Here is a 12,776-nt window from a genome sequence, read left to right as displayed (position 1 = left end):
CCGACTTAATTCTCCTAAAAATACAGTTCAGGACTGGTCTGAACAGCTAGGAAGCAAAAAGCCTAGTTATTTCACCAAATTTCCCTATAGCCTACAGGCCTAAAGCCGCTCCAAAACTAACCATAATACTCTAACAAGGCGCCCCATTATAAAATTACTCTCTGAACATGTAAGTGTTAGATGTTAGAAAACTGGACATCTGGGAAGAGCCAGTTAAAGAGCTGAGTGAAAAACATCATTTTGGGGGATTTTCAACTGGTGTCAAACCGCCAAAGAGGTAAACACAATTGTTTGCCCAATCACTCATGCCAACCCTGGATCCAAATGAGCAGTGAGCTCATACTTATGCCTGCCTTGGAGCAGTTGTAAATGCAAGACACTGAAGGGGTTTTCTACAAAGCGGCGGTAAGCCCAACGTGGGCTTAACGCTTGCTAAAAGGGAAGTACCGTTGGGCTACCGCAGCAGCCCAGCGATAGTTCCCACCCCCCCAGTGCGTGCCATTTTCGGCACTATAAAAATATTTTTATTTTTGTAATGCCAGTGTGTATTCGGTGGTAATCGGGCAGTGTCGCACGCTGCCCGGCTACCGTTGGGTTAGCGTGGGAGTCCTTACTGCCACCTCAATGGCAGTGCTTCACTTGCCACATGGCCATTTCTTTAAAAAAAGAAAGACCTGCCTTTTACCTGCTGTGGGGGCCTTGGCACACAGCTTCTCAAAAGGACCCCTGGGATTTTTAAAAGTGTGCATGCATTGCTGTTGCAAACTCGGAAATACAGGCTGTCTAATATATGCATACTTCATATATGCCCTTCAGAAAAGCACTGAAGACCCATCTCTTCAAGATAGCCTACCCTAAAGATTCAACCTAACCAAAGCTTGCCCACATGATTCTTACTGACGACTGTTTATACACTGACCATGTTTCCCATTATCCTTATTGCTACCTCATATCCATTCCTCTCCATCTTCCTACGCCTACCTCCCAACGCTCATTTCCTTCTGCACCCAATTCCTCCTATGTTCAATGTACTGATCCGTTAACCCCATTAATATTGCATTTACTACAAACTGTATATTCTTCTCACGACTTTGTAATTCTTTATATTGTTACTATGTAAGCCGCATTGAGCCTGCCACGTGTGGGAAAGCGCGGGGTACAAATGTAATAATAAATAAAATAAATAGTATATGCCCCTTGGAAACTGTACATGTTGTGGATCTATATGTTTAAGTAGTAGCTCTTTACAGTGGCATTCCTAGGCTGCCTGACACCCGGGGCGCCCCCCCCCCCCCCCACCGGCGAAATTACACCCTCCACCGGCGAAATTACACCCCCCCCCGGGTGCATTTTTACCTGCTGGGGGGGGGGGGGGGGGTGTCACGCGCTTGTTGGCTGAGTCCGCTCGTTCCCTCCCTGCTGCTCCCGCTTTGCTCCGGAACAGGAAGCAACCTGTTCCGCACACAGGGAGCAGCAGGGAGGGAACGAGCGGGCTCAGCCAATAGGCGCACGGCACCCCCACAGCAGCGTGCACCCAGGGCGGACCGCCCCCTCCCCCCATTGGTACCCCACTGGCTCTTTAAAAAAGCTGTTTAAAAGCATAGGGTATTCACATGTATAAATGCTGCTATTTATACATATAAAAACTGTGCAAGCCTTTTAAAAGGACCTTCCATGCTTTTACCTCTAGCTTGAGCTTCTGTATTTCATCATTTGCATCCCTTAGTCGAACTGTATCTTTATCTAGAATCTCTTGGTTTTCTGCATACCACTCAAGTCTCTTACTCAGACGAGAGATTTCTTGTTTATATGATTCTTCCTTAATCTTCATCTCATATAATGTATCACCTACAAAGTAAACCACTTAACGTAAGCATCCTGAAAATAAAAGATGAGACTTGAAGCAAGAACGCAATTCAGATTCTCTCAAAAGAAGGCATTCCACTCATTACATACCCATATAGAAATAAAAAAAAACCACTCTGAATTTATGCTGCAGATGTTTTTAATTACAGTGAGTATGTTCAGAGAAGACCTACAATTTACTATTATGAATTCAACAAACTTGTTCAAACAAACCAGGAGCTTAGCCTAGAATGGGTGGCAGAGCTGGTGGTTGGGAGGCGGGGCTAGTGCTGGGCAGACTTATACGGTCTGTGCCGGGGCTGGTGGTTGGGAGGCGGGGATAGTGCTGGGCAGACTTATACGGTCTGTGCCAGAGCTGGTGGTGGGAGGCGGGGATAGTGCTGGGCAGACTTATACGGTCTGTGTCAGAGCTGGTGGTGGGAGGCGGGGCTGGTGGTTGGGAGGCGGGGATAGTGCTAGGCAGACTTATACGGTCTGTGCCAGAGCTGGTGGTGGGAGGCAGGACTGGTAGTTGGGAGGCGGGGATAGTGCTGGCCAGACTTATACAGTCTGTGCCCTGAAGTAGCACATATCAATTTATCTTCTTGGGCAGACTGGATGGACCGTGCAGGTCTTTTTCTGCCGTCATCTACTATGTTACTATGTTTGGTTAACTCGCTGCACAGTAAATTCAGCATGTAAAATGAACTCAATTCACGCTGATATTATTTTACAAGGGAACTTAGAAAGTTACAATAACACCCAAACAATGTCTGAACACAGGAAGGTAATGGGACACGTTCAAAGTCATAGTATTAGTTGGTAGAAAAAGGGGCCAGACTGTGATTTAATTACTGTGTTTTCATGACATTTACCTAAGAAAAAAAACATTTCTTCTATAATAGACAAACACATGAGGGCAAGTTTCAAAGCCAATTCCAAGGAGAAAACAATGCTTTACTTGCAGAGACGGGCTTTACAAAACTGCACACCCTATGTTCAAGTAAACTTACGTGCGCAGTACCAATATAGTACTACTACTACTACTATTTAGCATTTCTATAGCGCTACAAGGCGTACGCAGCGCTGCACAAACATAGAAGAAAGACAGTCCCTGCTCAAAGAGCTATGTAATAAAAGTGAGCCAAGTATAGGACAATCAAGCCATTGTGACATCACTGATGAGGTTGGCTCTTATTGGTGGCCTGAGGCATTATGACATCACAATATTAGCTCTGGTTACAAGAGACTACTACTACTACTTATCACTTCTATAGCGCTACAAGGCATACGCAGCGCTGCACAAACATAGAAGAAAGACAGTCCCTGCTCAAAGAGCTTACAATCTAATAGACAAAAAATAAATAAAGTAAGCAAATCAAATCAATTAATGTGAACGGGAAGGAAGAGAGGAGGGTAGGTGGAGGCGAGTGGTTACGAGTCAAATGCAATGTTAAAGAGGTGGGCTTTCAGTCTAGATTTAAAGGTGGCCAAGGATGGGGCAAGACGTAGGGGCTCAGGATGTTTATTCCAGGCGTAGGGTGCAGCGAGACAGAAGGCGCAAAGTCTGGAGTTGGCAGTAGTGGAGAAGGGAACAGATAAGAAGGATTTATCCATGGAGCGGAGTGCACGGGAAGGGGTGTAGGGAAGGACGAGTGTGGAGAGATACTGGGGAGCAGCAGAGTGAGTACATTTATAGGTTAGTAGAAGAAGTTTGAACAGGATGCGAAAACGGATAGGGAGCCAGTGAAGGGTCTTGAAGAGAGGGGTAGTATGAGTAAAGCGACCCTGGCGGAAGATGAGACGGGCAGCAGAGTTTTGAACCGACTGGAGAGGGGAGAGGTGACTAAGTGGGAGGCCAGCAAGAAGCAGATTGCAGTAGTCTAAACGAGAGGTGACAAGGGTGTGGATGAGGGTTTTGGTAGAGTGCTCGGAAAGAAAGGGGCGGATTTTACGGATGTTGTAAAGAAAGAAACGACAGGTCTTGGCGGTCTGCTGGATATGAGCAGAGAAGGAGAGAGAAGAGTCAAAGATGACCCCAAGGTTTCGAGCTGAGGAGACAAGGAGAATGAGAGAGCCATCAACAGAAATAGAAAACGGGGGGAGCGGGGAGGTGGGTTTGGGGGGGAAAATGAGAAGCTCGGTTTTGGTCATATTTAATTTCAAGTGGCGTTGAGACATCCAGACAGCAGTGTCAGACAAGCACGCTGAAACTTTGGTTTGGATGCAAGGTGAGATATCAGGGGTAGAAAGGTAGATTTGGGAGTCATCAGCATAGAGATGGTAGGAAAAGCCATGGGATGAGATTAATGAACCAAGGGAAGAAGTGTAGATAGAAAAGAGGAGGGGACCAAGAACAGAACCCTGAGGTACGCCGACAGGCAGAGGGATAGAAGTAGAAGAGGATCCACCAGAGTGAACACTAAAGGTGCGGAGGGAGAGGTAGGAAGAGAACCAGGAAAGGACAGAGCCCTGGAATCCAAGTGAGAACAGGGTATCGAGGAGTATGCTGTGGTCGACAGTGTCAAAAGCAGCGGAAAGATCAAGAAGAATGAGGATGGAATATTGACCTCTGGATTTAGCCAGTAATAGGTCATTGGAGACTTTAGTAAGCGCAGTTTCGGTTGAGTGGAGAGGGCGAAAACCAGATTGTAGTGGGTCAAGAATAGCATGTGAGGAGAGAAAATCAAGGCAGCGGCGGTGAACAGCACGCTCAAGTAATTTGGAGAGAAAAGGAAGGAGGGAGTGGCCTAGTGGTTAGAGTGGTGGACTTTGGTCCTGGGGAACTGAGGAACTGAGTTCAATTCCCGGCACAGGCAGCTCCTTGTGACTCTGGGCAAGTCACTTAACCCTCCATTGCCCCATGTAAGCCGCATTGAGCCTGCCATGAGTGGGAAAGCGGGGGATACAAATGTAACAAAAATAAAATAGATACTATTGAAGATTCTACATGGAATGTTGCTACTATTGGAGATTCTACATGAAATGTTGCAATTCCACTAGCAACATTCCATGTAGAAGGCTGCGCAGGCTTCTGTTTCTGTGAGTCTGACGTCCTGCACGTACATGCAGGACAAGGACTCACAGAAGCAGAAGCCTGCGCAGCCACATTGGTGATCTGCAAGGGCCGACTTCTAGTGGAATAGCAACATTCCATTTAGAATCTCAAATAGTAGCAACAGTGGAGGAGTGGCCTAGTGGTTAGGGTGGTGGACTTTGGTCCTGGGGAACTGAGGAACTGAGTTCGATTCCCACTTCAGGCACAGGCAGCTCCTTGTGACTCTGGGCAAGTCACTTAACACCTCCATTGCCCCAGGTACAAATAAGTACCTGTATATCATATGAAAGCCGCATTGAACCTGCTAAGAGTGGGAAAGCACGGGGTACAAATGTAAGAAAAAAAATTAAATTATATTTTGAAGAGGCATTCTGCAAAATATCCCTCAGTCCCTACATCGTGATCTATCTCTCCTCCCTGATGGCAGAAGGAAAAGCAGAACAGCCCTCTTTCCTCCTGTTGTCTGTGATAACAAATGGCAATTGTCAAAGCCTTGCACTCCTGCAACTATGACTTGAAAATGGTTTCCAGTACAAAGATTTGATAAGCATTATCTGATGTGGCAGACTGCGGGAGAAAGGTATATTGCTCAGCAATTCTCCTAATGGTAGTGGAGGGTGTGTGTGCATATAAGTGTATCACATGAAGGCTCTGAACAATGAGGGATCTGTGTTGGATTGTGAATAGGAGCTGAGTGGCGTGGACATTAAAGCTGAAAGATCACCCATAGTAATTTTCTACATTTAACACAGACGGGTGCATCAGTGGCTGATGGGGCAATTTTAAAATTCAATAGGTAGACTGTAGATCCACTGGTAGAGAATTGCAAGATCATTTTCTTAAAACATATCTCAGGAGTTTTCCTTTAAAGATTAGGGGCTTGCAAACATCACAAATAAAAAAAAAGCATTCATGGACTAGGGGGCATGCGATGAAACTACAGTGTAGTAAATTTAAACAAATCGGAGAAAAGTTTTCTTCACCCAACGCATAATTAAACTCTGGAATTTGTTGCCGGAGAACGTGGTGAAGGCGGTTAGCTTAGCAGAGTTTAAAAAGGGGTTAGATGGTTTCCTAAAGAACAAGTCCATAAACCACTACTAAATGGACGTGGGAAAAATCCACAATTCCAGGAATAACATGTATAGAATGTTTGTACGTTTGGGAAGCTTGCCAGGTGCCCTTGGCCTGGATTGGCCGCTGTCGTGGACAGGATGCTGGGCTCGATGGACCCTTGGTCTTTTCCCAGTGTGGCATTACTTATGTACTTATGACTCTGATCCTGCTTTATCACAAGTGAAATGTACATACAGACGTTTCAAAATGAAATCCCCTTGTGTACCATTCCTTCTCTATCCTATGCATGCTCCTGGACATGTCCCTTCCACCTACCTAAAACTATAAGCACTGCAAAAGTGTTTGCATGCTTTTACCTGCTGAAGGTAGTTAAATTTGCCGATGACACAAAGTTATTCAAAGTCGTTAAATCGTGGGAGGATTGTGAAAAATGACAAGAGGACCTTACGAGACTGGGAGACTGGGTGTCTAAATGGCAGATGACGTTTAATGTGAGCAAGTGCAAAGTGATGCATGTGGGAAAAGGAACCCGAATTATAGCTACGTCATGCAAGGTTCCACGTTAGGAGTCACGGACCAAGAAAGGGATCTGGGTGTCGTCGTTGATGATACGTTGAAACCTTCTGCTCAGTGTGCTACTGCGGCTAAGAAAGCAAATAGAATGTTAGGTATTATTAGGAAAGGAATGGAAAACAAAAATGAGGATGTTATAATGCCTTTGTATCGCTCCATGGTGCGACCGCACCTCGAATATTGTGTTCAATTCTGGTCGCCGTATCTGAAAAAAGATATAGTGGAATTAGAAAAGGTGCAGAGAAGGGCGACGAAAATGATAAAGGGGATGGGACGACTTCCCTATAAGGAAAGGCTAAAGCGGCTAGGGCTCTTCAGCTTGGAGAAAAGGCGGCTGAGGGGAGATATGATAGAGGTCTATAAAATAATGAGTGGAGTTGAACGGGTAGATGTGAAGCGTCTGTTCACGCTTTCCAAAAATACTAGGACTAGGGGGCATGTGATGAAGCTACAATGTAGTAAATTTAAAATGAATCGGAGAAAGTTTTTCTTCACTCAACGTGTAATTAAACTCTGGAGTTCGTTGCCAGAGAATGTGGTAAAGGTGGTTAGCTTAGCGGAGTTTAAAAAAGGTTTGGACGGCTTCCTATATTTGGGATAAGCAGTATAAAATGTTTTGTACTTTTTGGGATCTTGCCAGGTATTTGTGATCTGGATTGGCTACTGTTGGAAACAGGATGCTGGGCTTGATGGACCTTTGGTCTTTCCCAGTACGGCAATACTTATGTACTTATGTACTATTTCCAACTCAAAAGATATAGGGGCCCTTTTACTAAGCAGTGGTAAAAGGGGGCCTGCACTAGCATCAACGCGTGTTTTTGACATGTGCTGAGGCCCCCTTTTACTGCAGCGGGTAAAAGGCTGTCTCCTTTTTTTTTTTTTTTTGAAAAAAATGGCAGTGCAGTAAGCGACCCACTTACTGCGCGGCCATTTCAGGGGGGAGCACTTACTGCCACCCACTAAGGTGGCGGTAAGGGCTTCTGTGTTAACCCAGCGGGAACCGCTGCTTAGTAAAAGGTCCCCTTAGGGAGAAAGTTATCAATGTTAACTAGGGTTATTAGTAATTAGGTCTCATTGCATAAAATGGGACCTGTGCTCAGGGGCGTAGCCAGACACCCAATTTTGGATGGTCCTGGGCCCAAGATGGGTGGGCAGAAGAACCCCACCCCATCCCATCCCACAGGTGATTTGGTCTCTCCTTCTCTCGCCTGCATGCCATATGGTCTCTCAAATATCCCCCGTCTCCTGCACACCTTTTACATAGCAGCAACTAATACACAGTACTCATGTTGGCCTCACATCTTTCCCACTGATGCAGCTTCCTCTTTCTGCATAGGCGGGAATATGTCAGAGGGGAAGGCTTTGGGGTCGGTGTGAGCAGTATGTATCAGTCGCTGCTTCCTGAGGGCGAAGATCTGCTATTTGTAAGGTATGCGGGAGGGTTAGTTGGTGGGAGTTTTCAGCTTGGGAATCTCTGCCAGCCACATCATAGGTGTGCTGCTACGGTGGGCCTGAGCTCAAAGTGGGTGGGCCTGGGCCCACCCTTGGCTACGCCACTGCCTGTGCTACAATAGCACAAGTTTAGTGGTAAAATAACCCATCTTAACTGTAGCCCATGATGATAACTTCCGCTCTTAATGAGGCAATTCCTTCGTTATCCAGGCACATATCTTGGAAAATGATTCTATAAAGAGGGCAATTTTCCAGCCCCATGGGGAGCTTGCATGCCTGTGGATACAAAGTAATTCTGTAACTGCAGCTACAACACACAACTTACCTGAATTATAAGCAGCCTTTGCCCCAGCAAGATCTCGCTCTTTCCTCAGCCCGGCCATATCTACTTCCAGAACGTATTTGTCTTGCTTTAGTTGCTTTATCTCTTCCAATAAATTCGTTTCTACCTTCTAAGAAACAGAAATTATGATATTTTAAAACATTTTTCACAATATTTTGAACCATACATACTTCGCAATAAGACGAGGCTAACATAGGAGTTCTTCTTATATTGCGGCTGTCGGCTCTGAGACCCTCACTTAGATTCTTTCCATCACCTCTTTTGGAGGCACTGGATAGACATAAATTTAACACTTACAATCGAACCTCGACCCCTGAGGCAGGCATTATTTAACACCGAAACACGGCTCGTGTCGGGTCATTTATCAATAAAATATTCCTGTTGTTTCAGTCTTGAAGGCCCAGAGTTGCTTTTTTTGTTTGAACCATACACGAACAAACAACTATTCTAGCAATGACCAAGTATGAAAAAATGTTTAAAATTCTGTTGAATTTTAATGTTTTTTTTTTCTTTTTATACTCCAAAAGGATACTTTTACAACAAGTCATCTAAGTTCGGAGGCCAAGTACGCAGCTCAATTTTTACAAATGTTCTTTCTTTCTTTATTTTGGCATTTCTATCTCACGTTTTCCAATAAATATTGTTTCAAAGTGGCTTAGTTGCAAAAGGGTTGAATGTGTTAAATGCATATGTATTGGAACTGTGGTTGGGTGTTACTATGGGATTTACAATGGGTAGAGTTGTTCAAAAGCGGACTATTTGCCTGTCTGTGGATAGACGGAGAGAGTGCAGTCAAGTTATAAGGAGTAAGCAGACAAGGTACTTTCAGATTCTCCGATTCTGGAGTACTGTATGGTGAAAGACCAGTACACGTGTTTCACAAGTTGAGCGGCTATATGTGCCTGGAAGGCAGTTACCATTCAGCCATGTGGTATATTTTGAAAGTAGTTTTGGCAAGTGACACTTAGAGCTGGGGCTTTCTCAAAAGAGGCCCCAGTGCTATGGAATGATCTGCCACACGAGCGACTATGAAGCGTTCCATAGAAAGCTAAATACCAGGCCTGTTCCAAGGTAGGGGGAGGTTCATTATATGTGGAGGGTTTGAGAGGGGGGTTGGAGGTGTAGATGGGGGGAATGTTTCCTGTAATTTTTATGGCACTTATGCCAGCCATAGAGTTGGTGCTTAAATGCAGCAGGGACCCAAGCAGTGTTCTGAAGGTTATGAACATAAGTCCTGCCCATACTCTACCAAATATATGTTATGTAAATTAAGTGGGTACTTGCAAAACAGCGCTTAGGCAGAATATTGGCATTTACATTTGAATGTGCGTATATATGTCATTATTCTAAACATTTATCCACGATCTAACGGGATCAACGGCGGCCAGCGTTTCGAATCAACACTTTCTGCTTCAGGATCACTGGGCAAATCATTCCCGCTCAGTACTGCCGGCGGAAGCACTGAGCGGGAATAATTTGCCCAGTGATCCTGAAGCAGAAAGTGTTGATTTGAAGCGCCGGCCGCCGTTGATCACGGTCAAAAGTTTGAGAGAAAGACGCAGAAATCTATTAAAAGAAGCTAAGTTGAATTTACTTGTTTAGCTGGATTTAAAGCTTAAGGCTAAATACAGTGGTGGAAATAAGTATTTGATCCCTTGCTGATTTTGTAAGTTTGCCCACTGACAAAGACATGAGCAGCCCATAATTGAAGGGTAGGTTATTGGTAACAGTGAGAGATAGCACATCACAAATTAAATCCGGAAAATCACATTGTGGAAAGTATATGAATTTATTTGCATTCTGCAGAGGGAAATAAGTATTTGATCCCCCACCAACCAGTAAGAGATCTGGCCCCTACAGACCAGGTAGATGCTCCAAATCAACTCGTTACCTGCATGACAGACAGCTGTCGGCAATGGTCACCTGTATGAAAGACACCTGTCCACAGACTCAGTGAATCAGTCAGACTCTAACCTCTACAAAATGGCCAAGAGCAAGGAGCTGTCTAAGGATGTCAGGGACAAGATCATACACCTGCACAAGGCTGGAATGGGCTACAAAACCATCAGTAAGACGCTGGGCGAGAAGGAGACAACTGTTGGTGCCATAGTAAGAAAATGGAAGAAGTACAAAATGACTGTCAATCGACAAAGATCTGGGGCTCCACGCAAAATCTCACCTCGTGGGGTATCCTTGATCATGAGGAAGGTTAGAAATCAGTGTTTAAATCCCCCCCCTTGTAGACCTCCTTCTGACTCTTTCCCACGGGGGGCTAAAAGTACTTATTTCATATAACAGGTTCTGTATAGTTTCTTTGACCTCCATTGTCACCCAATCACAAGGGGGTCTGTTCTGGGGTGACATTAGGAGCCGTAATTGAAAACTAATTCCCATAACTACTGCTTTCTATCTTTCTGGATCTAGGTATACTCTGGGCCATTTATGTTCCCATATAAGACCTATTAAAAATCTATCTAAGTTTCTCCAAAGACTGAGTGTCACTTGTATGTGATCTGCCTTGTAGGCTAAATAAATGTAAGGTAAAGAGAAGATAGAATCAATAAAATAGAGGCAGAGATAGGTTCAAATAGATAGGTACATTTTATTTCTTACCCAAAGACAAGTCTTCCAGTTGGTACAAATACAGACATCAAACAGATTCTGGGTTCATCTGCACAGGGCCCTGCCGTCTGAGAGAAGCGTTGGGGAAGACTCCGACACTAAGGCAAAATCTCCCCTCTTTTATACACAAACCTCTCCATAGAAGTAAATGGTGAGATACCTTGCTCTCAATTTCTGAGATGATACTTTCCCACGCGGTCTTATCAGCATGTTTTGGGAACAAGTTCTTTTTCTCATCTCACGGTCGAGATGCCAGTTTCACATCTCCCAATACTTTTCACACCATCTTATGAACTCTGTATGTCCTTTGTATTATTTTATACAAAAATTATAAGCTCCATTTTATTCATCTGATCCATCATTCTTTCATTACAAGTGCTGTATTTGATTTAAAAATTGTACCAATTTGTGGCAGGACTCATTGTTCAGACCTGCTTTTTTCAGATTCTCAAATATTAAATCATTTACTTGTTGTTTGGCCTAGTCAGTACTTTTTCAGTTGTTTTAGGCTGCATAGCTTTGGCCATCACTATTCCAGTGGTAGCCTTAAAGCCAGGCCATATATTAACATTCCCCTCTTCACCCTATCCCATAGGGTGACACCAGGGTTAACGTACCTTGGTACCATCTATTCCAGAAGGTATTCTATGAGGCCATAAAATTATCTGAGTCCTATGGTCAACTGGTACAATTTATTTCGTTTTTGGTTTATAATTATCATCTTGGCAGTACTTCAATTATGTCAATCCTACTAAAACTTATAGTTACTACAATATTATTTTTCTTCAACCTTTTAATATGCAGGTTTTATCTTATTCTTATCTATGTGACTATATATACATTGCTATCAATCAAAAATTCTTTGGTTATATACTGATTATATCTTAATTATACATTTGCATAGATTTGCACAATTTATCACATCATCTTATAAAGCTTCATATGGTTATATGATATCCCTGTGTGCTATTATCTGATTATGCAGTTGCAGACATCTCTCCAGTGTCTCCAACAGTTGCATAGCGATTGGTCCTTCTCGGAGGGAGATAGTCCAATGTGTTATCTCCTGTGGTGTCGGGAAGGAGATGATCGTACAGGGCATATTGTCCTGCTGTCGTCTTTTTCATTATTGCGGTTTCAATTAAGCGTTCTACTAAGCCTCTAGCACAAGGGATTATGCAACATCCTACTAAAACAAAAATTGCTACCACTATGATTATAGTCGTGGCTGCTGAAATGATAAATGTTTTCCATTTACCAAATGCTCTATCCATCCAACCTGTCCAGGATGTGTCAACGCCAGAGTTTTCTGCCAATTCTTGTGACAGTGAGGTTAAGCCTTCTAAAGCTCTGGTAATTGATTCATCTGGAGCTGTATTATTGGGGACAAAGGTGCAACACTGTGTACCTATCTTTTGGCACACCCCTCCATCGGCTGCGAGAAGTTGGTCAAGAACTAATCTATTTTCCAACGTCATCCGGCTAGTGGCGTCTAATTGTGTTGCAATTCCTTGAACTGCATCCCTAGTGTAGTTCACAAATCTTTGCTGGTTGTAATATATATAATTGATCCAGTCTAGATTCTTATTGATAGTCGCCCACCAAAAGAAAACTGATTCAAATCCTGCGGCTACCTGGTTTCTGGCTTTAAACTCATCAGGAACCCCTCTTGGAACTCCAATAGCATCTATATAGACCCGATCATCAAAAGATCCAGGCATCGCATTTCTCTTCACTCGTGAGGAAGAGCTGCTGTGAGGAGGAAGCAAGGATGCTATAATGATTGGAATTACTAATTTGACTAGG

General features: G+C 43.9%; 1 protein-coding gene across 1 annotated transcript in view; it reads right to left on the bottom strand.

Moving 5' to 3' along the window:
* CEP162 (centrosomal protein 162) overlaps positions 1–12,776 on the bottom strand; it is a 261,158-nt gene that overhangs the window by 69,906 nt on the left and 178,476 nt on the right. Inside the window, exons 20-21 of the mRNA XM_030199137.1 lie at positions 8,331–8,457; positions 1,685–1,848 (exon numbers count right to left, since the gene is read on the bottom strand). Coding sequence (XP_030054997.1) covers positions 1,685–1,848; positions 8,331–8,457 — 291 coding nt within the window. The remainder of the gene's footprint in view (positions 1–1,684; positions 1,849–8,330; positions 8,458–12,776) is intronic.

Source organism: Microcaecilia unicolor, chromosome 3, assembly GCF_901765095.1.
Source record: "Microcaecilia unicolor chromosome 3, aMicUni1.1, whole genome shotgun sequence".
Taxonomy (NCBI): domain Eukaryota; kingdom Metazoa; phylum Chordata; class Amphibia; order Gymnophiona; family Siphonopidae; genus Microcaecilia; species Microcaecilia unicolor.
This window is presented reverse-complemented; position numbering and strand designations above follow the sequence as displayed.